General features: G+C 37.7%; 1 protein-coding gene across 2 annotated transcripts in view; it reads left to right on the top strand.

Annotated features, from left to right (window-relative positions):
* The window catches only part of PLXDC2 (plexin domain containing 2), a 400,824-nt gene that overhangs the window by 369,544 nt on the left and 17,620 nt on the right, over positions 1–13,660 (top strand). For both annotated transcript variants that reach the window (XM_040967893.1, XM_040967894.1), the window contains one exon: positions 7,813–7,973. In XM_040967893.1, coding sequence (XP_040823827.1) covers positions 7,813–7,973 — 161 coding nt within the window. The remainder of the gene's footprint in view (positions 1–7,812; positions 7,974–13,660) is intronic.

Below are 13,660 nucleotides of genomic sequence, written 5' to 3' on the forward strand. Positions count from 1 at the left end.
ACATTAATGAAGTCAGAAATATTTAATTAATAGATTCAGTATTTCTAACAATTGATGAATATTAAAATTAAAAACCATTGTTCATCAAATACTCCATTTAGAAAATAGAAAGTCATATGCAGGAGAAATGTTTTCCAAATGCAGGCATTATGAAGGACTTGTTTACAGAAAGTATGAGGAACTGGAGAAAACTCATAAGAGACAACCAAACCAAAACCAGAATGAGATAATTTTTCACAGCCATGAAACAAAGTGTTACATAGCATTAACCTTGATGAGGCTAAATTGACACATAACTGGTATAGATATCAAAGTAATAGTATTGGTGAAGATATTGTGCTTTTAAACACAGTGTTTCACAGATAGGAATGCAATATTGCCCAATCACTTTACAAGGCTATCAGTTTTCTTAAATTCTATCTTCCAAGTCAGAAATTCTACTTGTAGTTATCGAAGAGTACATACACAGTTGTGCTAGAATAACATTGGCAAGTATATTCATAATTGTCAATAATTGGAAACCATCCAGAGGTTCATCAGTAGAATAGAAGCATTTTACGAAAGAGCAATTGGAATCAATGTGATTTAACTGATTTGTCCTGGATGCCAGGCAAGGAAAAGGCTATACGAAATGTGATTCTTCATCAGATTATCCTGCCTATAGGGCCACACCTAATGTTGCTTATTTATCTGTGTAAATTGTGGACCGTTCTTCTGTGAAAGCCATCCAGAATCTCAACAGTTCATTATCACAGGGTCCTAAAGTCAGAAGGGGCTTTACTGCTTCTCTCATCTCATCACCTTTATGCTCTGATACCAGAGCTTGTAGAACTGCACAGCTCAAGGATGCACTTTAGGCCACAGAGCAGAAACTTTTGGCAAAGCGGATTGGGTGGAAGAGGTCACGATTAATGCTGCACCGTCTAACTGACCATACTCTGTGCCACATTCAACATGTTGGGCATCCATTTCAGGATACCTGGTGTTCCATGACTTCGCTTTGTCCTATCTTTGTTCCCAGCTGCTGATTCTCCTCGACCACAGCACTTCCACAGTAATCTCTTTGTTGCCATTGCTAGAGAGCAGTAATTCATATCAAACCATGACAGATAATAAAAGGGTCATACAGTTGTTAAGAGCATCAAGGACTAACATAGCAATCCAGAGGCACACACATAAACCAAGTGGATATCTCTGTCAACTACAGGGGAGAACCACCGATTTTCATTAGTTTTTAGCATACACCGAAACATCAAAGTACCTTTGATTGATGGAAAATTCTTCAGTATTCAAAGGAAAGTTCTTACAAGTAACCAATGGAGCAAAGGTTTTCTTTAGACGACTTATGAGACCACAGCAGCTAAACTTTTAGTTTTGTTTGTTTGTTTTAAATAGGCCACATGCTCTGTCTCCCATGTCAAGCCACTGCTTGCACAGCATGCTTCCCTGGAACAGCTGTGCAGTGCAACTACCTGTGAGGTATTGATCCTTCACAGGAAATACTGTTCACTGTAGTGTGCTTGCTGTCCCTCACTGTGCCGTTAACTTCAGTGAAGGAATAGAGTCCCCATTTCCATGAATATTTTTCAAGAAAGCATCATATTGTCCTGGTAGCACAGCCATCACTGAGAAAAATGAGGGTAGTGATCAGTGGAATAGTCAGTGGCATTAAGATTAATGCTCATAGACTCCATGTAGTCAAGTACAATAATCAATAGAATGGCAGTCTGAGGACTCCTGATAACAGTCATCTCACTGAGTATTTTCTGTGCTTTAAACATAGTACCAAGCTCTTTTATAAGATATGAGGTATCATATCTTCACAACCACCAGGAAGCAGATACAACCCTCATACATATTTGCAGAAGAGAAAACAGGATTGGAGGCCTGTTAACATGAGGTCCCAGTGTTACTCTGTGAAGCTCAGTGGATGGACATACATCTATCCTTCCACAATGATAGATAGGAATAGGATGAAAAAGAATTTTCTTCCATGATCCAAAACCAGATAGAATGGTAAATATTCGTTGGGAGGCTTATTCATGTAAAGAATCTATTTTAATATATGTTGGTTTTCATCCTGAATTTATAGGATTATTTAAGTTAAAGAATCCTTATGTTTTAGATTCTGAAAGTACTTTCTCAATGTTATTTTTAGAATTCCATAAACACAGAATATACTTGTTAGGAAAACTCTACCAAATTATTTCTACTAAATTTTAAAAGAGCCTAATGTGTTATCCATACAAGAGTTTGGCATGGAGTTAATGATAAGTCTTTCATGAAACCATTTAGTTCACTTTTAGCTGAAAAATTTATGTACTACTGTTTCTTTGGATTATTATATGAAAGTGGAGACATGTTTTTCCACAATAACTTAAAATGTTTCTTTAAATGGAGAAAGACAGCTTGGTAAAGAAAGTTGATGCTAGAAAAAGTTAATTCTTAACTAAGATCTTGATTGCTGAAAATATTACAAGCATTGCAGATTGTTACAAAGGGTTACATGCATGTAATAAATGGAAAATGGTAATGCATTATTCCAAAGATATAATTTTGTTCCTCTGGTAGAGGCAAATATGTCAAATCTGTTTTTTTAAATGCACCAGTCACTTAATGAGGCTAGAAGCAGACTATCACGTGCTGCCTGCTACTCCAAATCCCCCATTTGGATGGACTCAGGCATTTTTCCAATACGATTTCACAGAAATATTATTGAGCTTCATTTTTTTTCTGAGATAAGAGGTAACGGATTATTGTTTAAAAAAGAATTGTCATACCCTAGGCTCTTTCAGCCCAGAATGCTTTATATGTTTTCCCTGAATGAAATTTCACAGCTGCCCTGTAGTAGCACAGGCTGTGACAGGAAGCTGAGCCAGCTGTCCTTGCCAACCGTTATTCTACTATACGTAATGCACTTAGATGGATTTGTACATCTCATTTTATATCTCTTCACAGGACTCACCCAAATCCCTCCCGTGACAATGTGGTAATGTGAATTATCAGTGACTGTTACAGTGGTGTATATTGTAAACTAGGTCTACCTTATATGTGATTTCAAGGCACCTTCATACTCAAATACCACTGACTTGTGGACAACTAAAGAGTAATAAAACCATGGTTACAAAAACAAAATAACTGCGAGAGTTACTTTAAAAGGAAAGTAGAAAATGCACAAACTACCAGGAGAAAACTGAATTAACTCAACCCCATGATCATGTCCATACTGAGAGAGCTAAGGGGGAAAATGTATGGTACAAAATGAAACTGGTTTAGGGAGAATTTGTAAGAAAAGGTAATTTAGTTAAAATTGTTATTACTTGATTTTCTTCCAAAACATGTTTTATTTATAAATAGATTTAATATTCACAGAGAAAATCTTGTGTCTCTGTGTGTGTTTTTAATCCCAAACCGGAACACTAATATTTTAAGCATTTGTAGTTTAACTTCATTTTGAAGTGTTAAATGAGGGAACATTCCGGCATGGTCTGTTCATAATTTATGAATTTTGACAAATTTGTATGAGACTTTGTCCAACCTGTCAGCTTCTCAGTCTCCCCAAGGATATTGCTACATTATGGATTTTATGGGCCATAATGTTTAATTTTTAGGTCAGGGCAAGAGTTCTCAGATGAATAAAATTTTAAACATGGAGTATTTTAGTTTTACTTTATTCGGACACTTTAATTATTGGCAAGATTTAGTGGTAGGCACAGATCATCTTAGCAGTATATTAAAATATTTTACCACATTGAAGAATATGAACTTTCAGTGCTACATGCATTTACATCCCGAAAAAGGAAAAAAAAAAATAAAATAAAACAACTCATGGAAAGAACAAAGAAACAGAAAAAATAGTGTTTAAATTAATGATACACTTGGAAAAAATTCCTTTAAATTGTTTCCTTCTTTCTTCTTTCTCCCTCTGCCTTATTTATTTTAATCTTTCCTCCTGTCAGTATATTCTTTCATGATGTTTTCATGAAAGGCAGCAAAACAAACATGTTAATATGAACTCTTGAATACTTTCTACTTTGCACTTTAATGCTCTTTTAAAAATCCGTTCATTTTGCTATTGTGGTAGCTAAAACTTACCTCAAACCTAGCAAATTATTTTGACAGATCTTATGATTCTTGCAGTCCTTTCTGTGTCTAAATATTGATCTCCATTTTATAAAGTATTTAAAAAGCCAGACACTACACAAGTCCCTGGGAAGATCAGATGAGAGTATATTACCTTTGATACCATTGATTTTCTGCACTTCACTTATGTGTTTGAAAATATATGTCTCAAACAGAGTGAATGTAAGGCCATTACTCTGAAGACATCTAAAATACATTTTTAAATGTACCATAGTGATGGGCTCAGACATTCAATTTTATGGTGACTTACTGTCCTTTATTCACGATTCCCCTTTAATACACAGCATAAGGCCAAACAAAGATGAAACTTTTGAATTATCCTGCATGTGGTGGTATATGGATAAAAAGGATCCTTTGGCCTTAGACCACGTTGGACATGAATGACAGCACCTTAGAGATCTGTAATAGGGCTGGGAGGGTGGGCATCATCTCCGTTGAATATTCTCTTAACTCCTGTAATAGACTGTAATGAACTTATTAAAAAATTTGTACCTGAGGTATTCTCAGGGTTTCCTTTTACTCACTTCAATCTTTCGGTTTAATAGGACAGTTTAGCTACAGAAAGGGCTATTTCCAAAGTTGGCATTCCGTCTTCTCTGAAGGAGTGAAATCAGTTTGTTTGTCATTGAGGTAAATGAAATGCATTTCAATTATAGGAGCCACTAAGCATACTATATAACTTTTTAAATTTCAGTTTCACATTTGAGGTTTTCATTTTTAACACAGAGAATGCTCTGCATTTTGTCTGAAGATACCTGTAAAGAAGGGACTTCAAGATGCTTGGGAGAAATGGAATTAAATGATAACGTTTCTAAAAGATTAATTAAAAGAGTGACAGAAGAATTCAGAGAGAGAGATAGAAATCTTCCAGTGTCTGGAGAAGGAAAGAGGGAAGGATCGTGCATGGAATGGATGGAATTACACATGGAAGTGGAAGAAAACATCAAGCCTTCTTTGTTGACTCAAGCAGATATTTTTGCCACTTTTTCCCAAAGCAACATTTTTAATTAATCCTGTTTTTCCATGAGAGTAATGTGTCATATTCTTGTAAAAAATAATTTTAAACAGCCAGAGTCACAGGATACAATGATATAAGCATACATAAAAATTTAAATTCAAACTTTTAAAAGAAACTAATGTCAGAGGCAAAAACTTAATTTACAAGGCATCATGAGTCTGAAAATTCCTTCATGTATCTCATATAAGAAATATAATAAATATATAATAGTTTAGTATTAGGTGTTAATTACATGCCAGTTACCCTCCTAAGACCTTTATATATATTAAACATTAAATTCTCACAGCCATGCTCTGGAGTAATTACTGTTATTGACCATGTTATGAAGATAAAATAACTCAAGACCAGACTGATGAAGTCATATATTATCACCTCATTTAATTTTTATTAGAGCAGTGGTCATTGCAACAGCTGAAACCATTTGCAGTGGACTTCATTTCTTTTTCCTTCTTCCCCTTTTCCCTCCCTCGTTTTCACCAGAAATGGATTTGAATGTGAATGGGCAGATGGTCACCTAAGTCCGGGCCCCAGAGAAGAATTAGGGCAGACATGGTCCCTGTCATATGGGAAGCACAATGTTAATTCTTGAGCTATCTTTTCAATTAATTTTCCTTTCCTTGACATTATCATACTCTTTTAAGAATTCAGTGCCAAAAGAACTCAGGACATGAAATAACTGGAAATCTTAGTGCCTACAGCATAATGTTAATCAAGGAGGTCTTGATGGGAAGTTGGGAGTTCAGGTCCTGAGATCATGACTGCTTATATCTGAGCCCAAATCCACCTTTACCCACTAAATCTCAAGTACTCAATTCCAGATATTTCAATGAGATAATATTTATTTTAGACTTACCAAAATTGGTATAATTATTGCTCAAATAAAGTTTGCATAAATGCCCTGTGTATAGGACAATGGGGCATATTGAGTTGGTGCATTTGCACTTATTTAGCACTAACCTTAATTCCTTATGCCTTGATTTGCACTACCAAAGGACATATTAGTAATAATATTGGTCTCTTACAGTTGTTGATTGATTCTTGGAAGCAGTACAAGCATACCTGGTATGTTATAAATAAATTTTGTATGATGAATTACTCTTTGAATATGCTATTCTTTCACAAGTAAGTTTCTGTTATGTGATAGAAGCCTTTAGGACTTTTAGCTATGCCAGATTCGGAAAAGAATTATTGATCACCAGCAATGAACTTCAAGAACAAAAAAAAAAAATGAAAAACTAACAAAACATAAAGGCTAGGTAGGAAAAATTAAGAAGTTGTGTTTTTCACTTTATCTGGAATTTTCTAAGTTCATGTGGAACACCCTTTCCGATAGGCAGTCATGTTTGATTTTTGTCAGCAAAAATTTTGAATTAAATCAGTGCTTGTTAAGTAAGATTGAACAGACCAGAAAATGTGAGGCAAAGGGTAAAAATACAAGAGACAGACTGGTAATGAGAGGATTGGGAACCACTGTTCTGGAACTCCTGTGGGTCTTAAAGAATTATGTGGTAATTCAAAAATACCAATCATGCTCTGCACGAAGATATAGTTATTGTGCATAATTTAGGAAGATCTCTAAATGACTGAATAATCGTGAAAGATTGCAGAATTTTAGAAGAGGAGACTTTAGTGATTAGTTTTACTTGGTTGATTGACTTTGGGCTGGGTAAGTTAATGCTTTAGAAATCCCTCCATTTTGTAATTCTCTGCAAATGTTATTACAGTGGAAAGCAGCTCAGTAATAGTTAGAGACGATGATATGGATGTGTAACATAGCAGAGTGTTTTTCAGTGCTGTGGTTTTTCCTTTTACATCATGAGAAAACTTCCCGAATCATTCAGCATCCATCTGTTAGACTTTGTAAAATTTTCTTATTCTCTTTATTAAGAAAAAAGAAAATCTACTTGAAAGGCAGAGGGGACGGTAGTTAGAAGAAGAGAGAGAAGGGAAAGGAAGGAAAGAGAAAAATCCCCAGTTCCTGGGTCATTCTCCCAAACATCTACAACAGGCAAGATTAGAATGTGCCAAACTAGGTCTTTCATATAAGCAATAGGGCCCCACTTACCCGGGTACTCCCCAGATGTCCTCCACTAACAGAATTGGGAGTGGAGCAAGCAGTTGAACCCTTGTTCACATCCCAAGTAGAAGGCTAATTGTCACGAAAAATGTCACACCACCCACTTACCCCACCACATATTTAAGGAACACTTCAATTTAACATATATTTGGAAAATTTGCTTTGAGTTTATATAAGACTTTCTGAAAGTATCTATATACACCAAAACTTACCTGATACTATTCTATTTAAAATTCTCTGCCCCAGAGTAATGGCTTTCTGCAAATAATGTGATTGGTTTAATAAGAAAAAGTTATATTTATTGTATAGTTAGAGTTTGGGCTTTTTTCATAGTACTTCTAGAGTAAGAGCTATTCATTTTGCTTATTCATCTGGAAATTAAAATAAGGTTTTGAGTGTTTTTTTCATCAATACTATAGATTTTTCATTGCCCAAGTGAAGGGCACCTACCTTCTGAAGCTGGCACATAGGGAAGCAGCATTGTAAAAAGAGTGCCATTTTATTATCCACCCTAAGTAAAAATGCAGAGTGAAGGCACCCACAGCAAGAGCCTGACAGCTGGAATGTTTTGCAGCCTCTACAGATGACAGTGCAGCTGAGAAAAAAGGGGGAAGTCTCCATGCTGGCCTCATCGTGGGAATCCTCATCCTGGTGCTCATCATAGCTGCAGCCATTCTTGTGACAGTCTACATGTATCACCATCCAACGTCAGCAGCCAGCATCTTCTTCATTGAGGTAAGCATCCAGTGCAGCACAAAGACCCTGCTGCCTCACCAAGCGTGTCCCTTGGCTAAGGCGGCCTGTGTTTGAAATTGAGCATGGGATTTATCCATTTCCAAGTGGCTGAATTCACACATGCCAGCACACACATACGTAGGACTAGGCTGCTTTCATGTGACAAATACAGTTACCTTCTCTCAGAAGATTATAAAGAAGCTGTCTTGCCTCTTAAAGCCCAAAGGAAAATAGAAACCATACTTTCCTGTCCTCTTATACCAAGTATGTTGACCAGCTGGTCTCCTGATCCTGGAAGGAAATTTAACATATCTTGGAGGCTTGAGGATTTGGATGAAACAATTGACCAGTAATTCCTAGTTGAGTATTGATTGTGGCTATGAAACAAAATGGTAGACCTGCTCTCAAAATGGTCCAAATCTGTTTAAAAAAAAAAAGTAGGATATTTACTACTAAATGCAGATGATAAAATGAGACAATGGCATGTACTTTACTATTTTGTGCAACGTTTGTTTATTTTTACAGTTATATATATATATAGGCATAAACACACGTGCAGACATACACACCTCTGCGTGTAGAGAGTGTTGTGTAGAACTGCTGATGTGTTCTTGTGTTCAGAAATGCTGACTAGTGCTTGTGTCCAGGAGAAGGACTAGGGACCTTGTATGAGGGGGCAGAGCCCACCAAGCCTTGGAAACAAGGAAAACTGGCTTCTGTCCCTGAGAAGGCTGGGTTGCCTGAGCCACTGTGCATGTAGCTCTCACTCTGACACTTCAACAAGCCAGTCCTCTTCCAAATGTAACAGTAAGTAATGAAGAAAATCTTCACTTGCACCGTTCCAAACATGTAAGAGTTCAAATCTGATTTATCGTTTGGGGCACAGAAAGGTTGCTTGGAAATTTGCTCACTTGCTGAGAGAGTACAATGCCTTTTAAATTAGAGTGAAATGACTTTCGCCCCTGTATTAGAAAGGAATGAAGGCAAATCAATGAAAAAGTTGCTCCAAGGGTCAATATGGTTGTCTGCTGTCTGTCAAAACAAGTGCAGCCTCCTTGTGTGGGAACCCAACACCTTGGCAGTCTCCATCTTATCGGTCATTTTCTATGTATCCTGTGGCTTGCCACCTGGAATTGGCACTGCTGTAAAGTTTCACAGTCTGCTCTTCTCCATACACATCCTAAATACTCTATGCTGTGAAGCACTCAAGTGCCTGTTCTAGCTCCTGCATCCAGAAGCCCTCCCCTCCCAGCTCAGATCATTCGGACTAGCTGCTGCCATTCTCTGATGCCACATATTGCATAGGGTTCCCAAGTCCACCCCACTGGGATGGTGTTTGTTCTCCCTCCCCCTTTGCCTCTCCCTCTGCTTTTCACTCTCTCCTCCCGCCTGCTCCCTCCTTCTTTATCCCTCCCCATCTGGTAGTCTCCCCAGCTCTCTGCGGCTGTCTCCCTTCCGCCATGTCTGCCTCCACTCCCCCTCCCCCTCCCCCTCTCCCTTTCTCTCATTCCTTCTCCTTTCTTTCTACCTCTCCCTCCCCCCTCCCATGTTCTCTGGCATTTGCCTTTCTGCTTTGCATTAAAAGCTAAATCTGTATATGATTCATTTCAGCTTTCTAAGTCCCTGAAGGTCTGCATTATGAAATTTAAGTCTCTTTCAAAATAATTGGTATCCATCCCCATTTCCTGGAGGAAAAAAAATATATGTATATATATAATAAATATCCTAGGATGTTTCAGATTTCCAGGGAAATTTCACTGAAAGCCTGTTCCAGAAACAACACTGTTGTTCAATATCATAGCAGAAATGATCCAGCAGTGCGTTGAGTGGAAACGCTGTTGTAAAATGGTGTCAGTGTGTTAGATTTTCATGGCGGGAAGTACACAGCTTTCCTAGGATCGTGTGGTCATTCCTCAAAAAGCTGACAAGTGACAGGCAGAAAAGCCTCAGTGACCACCGGACATTAAACTGCCACTGCTGCTGTCACCCGACACATGCTTAAGCCTCATGTAATAGTATGCTAAGCAGTCTACTTTCTGGCATTGTGAAAAAGAAGCTAGTGTGAAATCACGGATGGTGATCAGACCAGCAGCAAATTACCCAGTGTGAAAGATCTGCTCAGTGCTCCTATGGGACTGCAAAGTGAACCTGCCAGGGAGAAAGAGTGTTTTGCTTCTGCACTTACCTTTTTAAATGTGTCCCATGGTTTTATAAACAGAGGACCAGCCATCTAAGAGTATGTGAGGTGGTGTGCACCGCTACATGTACTTATGGAACGTTAAACCTAAAAGGAAGCTTAGCAGAGAACGTCATCCTATTCTGTTACAGCACAGAGAGGCTGTGACGTGGAGGGAGGAGGGACTCGGCCAAAGTCAGCCAGCTGGAGTCCTCCAAGTAGCTGTCCCCTGTCCACTTTGACATGAAGCAGAATTTCACACAGGCCCCAGATTTTCTCCTCTCCGCCTGTTTCCTTCCCATTGAGTCGATTTCCACTGTCAGCTGACATCACTGCCTCACCCACAACCTGCTCTGGTCACGTGGCTCAGAGTGTGTGATCAGCAAAGGAGTTTCAGGAAAGGACAGTCCTAACTTATTCTTCCTAAAGCTAAGCAGTGTTTGCAAACTCAAAACACAGATCCTCGATGGCCCCCTCAGTTTGTGGATTGCCAAATCTATAATGTGAAGATTTGTAAATGCATCATTAAATTAAGATTGCTGATGCGACATTAAAGGAACAGAGTATAACAGTAATGTGTACATTAGATGCTGTATTCCTTGTTATTCTTCTATCTACTTTTAAATGAAATAGATGTGTTTTTCTCATTATGAAAATAATACTCTTCATTATGGAAAATTAGGTCACTCACTGCAGGAAAATGATTCACAGTTCTAGCATACATAATTATTATTAATATTTTAATTGGCTTTGGAGATGTTACATATATAATTGATGTTAGTCCATTAGATGCAGCTCTGATTTCATTGCAGCACAAATTAATACCCTTTTGTAAAAATGACATAATTCTATTTTACTCTGAAGTATCATTGGAAATATCTCAGGAAATATCACTTTTGCAGCTGTATGCTTTTCATTCAACATGTCATTTGGTAGCTTTATGCTTCTAATGCCATTATGAGACAATTCTGAAAAATGTGAAGTCCTAAAAAGTTTCTAGAAGTCGAGACAAGGTAGTTGTTACCTATTGCGGCTGTAACAATTTATCACAAAGGAGTCACTTAAGACAGCTTTCACACTGTGGAGAGGTCAAAATCAGTCTCACCAGGCTAAGGTCAAAAGGGCGGATCCCTTCCGGAATTGTCAGGAGAGAATCACTGCCCTCAGATGTTCAGCTTCTCGAAGCTCCACGCGGAGCTTCTTGTGTCACTCCAGCCTCTTCATCCTAACAGACTGTCAAGAACCTTTGTGTCTGAACTTGCCATTTACTAGCATGTGGCATTATCATCAACAACAGCATTTTATCACTTAGGGTTTTTTAGTGAAGTTCTGGATATGTGGTGGTTAAAAAAAAAGTAGTAAATAAGTAAGACTGCTGTCTCAAACATTTAATTTTCCTGAGGGCGGGAGGGAGGGGCATCAGCTTCATCACCTTGAATTGTACATAGTGGTGTGAATTAGACGTTCTGAAAGTTCCAAAATGGTTTTCACGACGCAGCCTTCATCCTGCATTCCCCTAAGCGGTCATTGTTTTCGTCATGCTTCAAGATTCATATCGTTCCTGGGAGATCAAACCCTGCGCCTTGAATTGGAGGGCCCAGTATTTTCAATCAGCAAAATCACAGGCTGTCAGAATAGAAACCATCCTCAGTATGCTTTTAGCCTAGGATTACTGCAACTCTACCAAAATCAAATACAAAAACTCCTAAACTAAGGACCACAAGGGTATTTCCTTGAGGATTTTTTGTTTGTTTTTTCTTAAAAACTTTTATGAATTGTCTTAATATTCTACTGTATAGATATATATGTTAAATGTAAGAAGGACAATTTTTGTGTGTGTGTAATTTGGTATATCTCTGAAATCCAGTTGTATAAAATAAAATTCAGATAAATTCAATGCAGCCAAGACCTCTGCCTGCCACCACTACTCATTCCCTTTTGATTGAAGTCCTGTACAGAAATGCAGACCCAGGCTGCTGTAGGACTGCTCAGTGCAGGTGCCACGGAACTCCTAAGCCAAAGCCTCAGCATAGGGCTCCTCATGCTGGCCCTGCAGCCTGGGTTGCCACAGCAGCTGCATGTCAAGAGTCTCCGGAGTAGTTTGCCACTGCTGAGAAATGCTTGTGGAAAACAAGGAGTCATGGGGGAAAGGAGGAAACCAGTAAGGTCAGCTGTGGCACTGCACTCTGCCTGGCCATCCGTAGTGCCACCGGGAAAGAAAGCAGAGGAAAGGATCAGGTAGAAATGCAAGGGCTGCTGCTAAGAAGAAGAAGAAAAAAAGCCCTTCCTGAAAGTTGTGGCATCTTGATTTGTTGCTGGCTGTAATGATAGCGTTAGGCAATCAGGAACACGATCCAGTGACAAATCTATAGCATGAAGAGAAAAATAGTTTCAGAGAACCACAAATAACTTTTACACTTTTTATATAACTGAATCTTGCCCTAAAGATGTTGCTTAATCTTATTTCAGACTTAAGATTAACTCCAGGGGAAAAAAATGATTCATTGAAATAAAATACATCTTCTTTTTGTTTGTGGGAGGAGGCAAACAATGGCATTTGTTTTTGATGTACTGCTACAAGAAAGGAAAAATTGAGCAAGATCAATTGGAAGGGTTTGACCTCCTCTGTGAAAAAGGTATATTTTGTAGATGACAGCTTTCCAGAAATAAAGGAAAATATAAAGAAAAGTATGTGAAAGTGGATTACTTCTTTAAAAGAAATTATTTGTGTTCCATTGATTTTTTTCCCTTTCTTCATTTTTTGGTTCTAAAGTTACAGAATTGTATCCAAGTGCATTTATGAATGATTTTGAAACATCAATTCAAGTTCATAGTGATTGCCTTGTACATACACTCACCAAAACAAGATTTCTTTTATAGATGTTATCTTCAATTTGGTTAACATTTTCATTTAATTCCAAAACTAAAGTAGTGTTTCTAATTTAATGAGATTTTTTTTCTTTCCTTCACTAGTAAGAATTATTTAAAATATTTACTCAAATATCTTATTCTTCACTCATCTTTCTACTCCACTTCCTTCTTAATTACTATTCTCTAAGTGTTTCTAATGGGGAAAAAAGACCATGGAAAGAAAGACAGCTGGCAGATAACAAATGTACAGAGAGATAAACAGGCAGGTTGTAGGTGGCTAAATGAAGAGACTTCTCAGGAAAGCTCTTAAGAGATGAAAGAATGAAATGAAAAGCAACAAAAAGTGCACACTTAGAATTTACCTGGATACTTAGGAACCCCAGTCATATCTTTTTAAATGCATACTGCGTGTTTGAGGTGTCATAACCCTTTTCTTGTTTACCTCCTACAGAAAGCACTGCTATCATTACTTACCGTGGCAGCGGTTGAGCAGTGTCTTCCTTGTGACTTCGGCAGTTGTTCTTTGTTAAAATAACTACTTAAATCTTTCTTTTGTGGAAAGGTAATAGAAAATTTAATTTTAGCAGTTATTATGGCCCCACAATAATAATGGATTAATTTAGTTATAAGATTATTTTTC

Source organism: Ochotona curzoniae, unplaced genomic scaffold (genome assembly GCF_017591425.1).
Source record: "Ochotona curzoniae isolate NIBS_2020 unplaced genomic scaffold, NIBS_Ocur_1.0 scaffold_4683, whole genome shotgun sequence".
Taxonomy (NCBI): Eukaryota; Metazoa; Chordata; class Mammalia; order Lagomorpha; family Ochotonidae; genus Ochotona; species Ochotona curzoniae.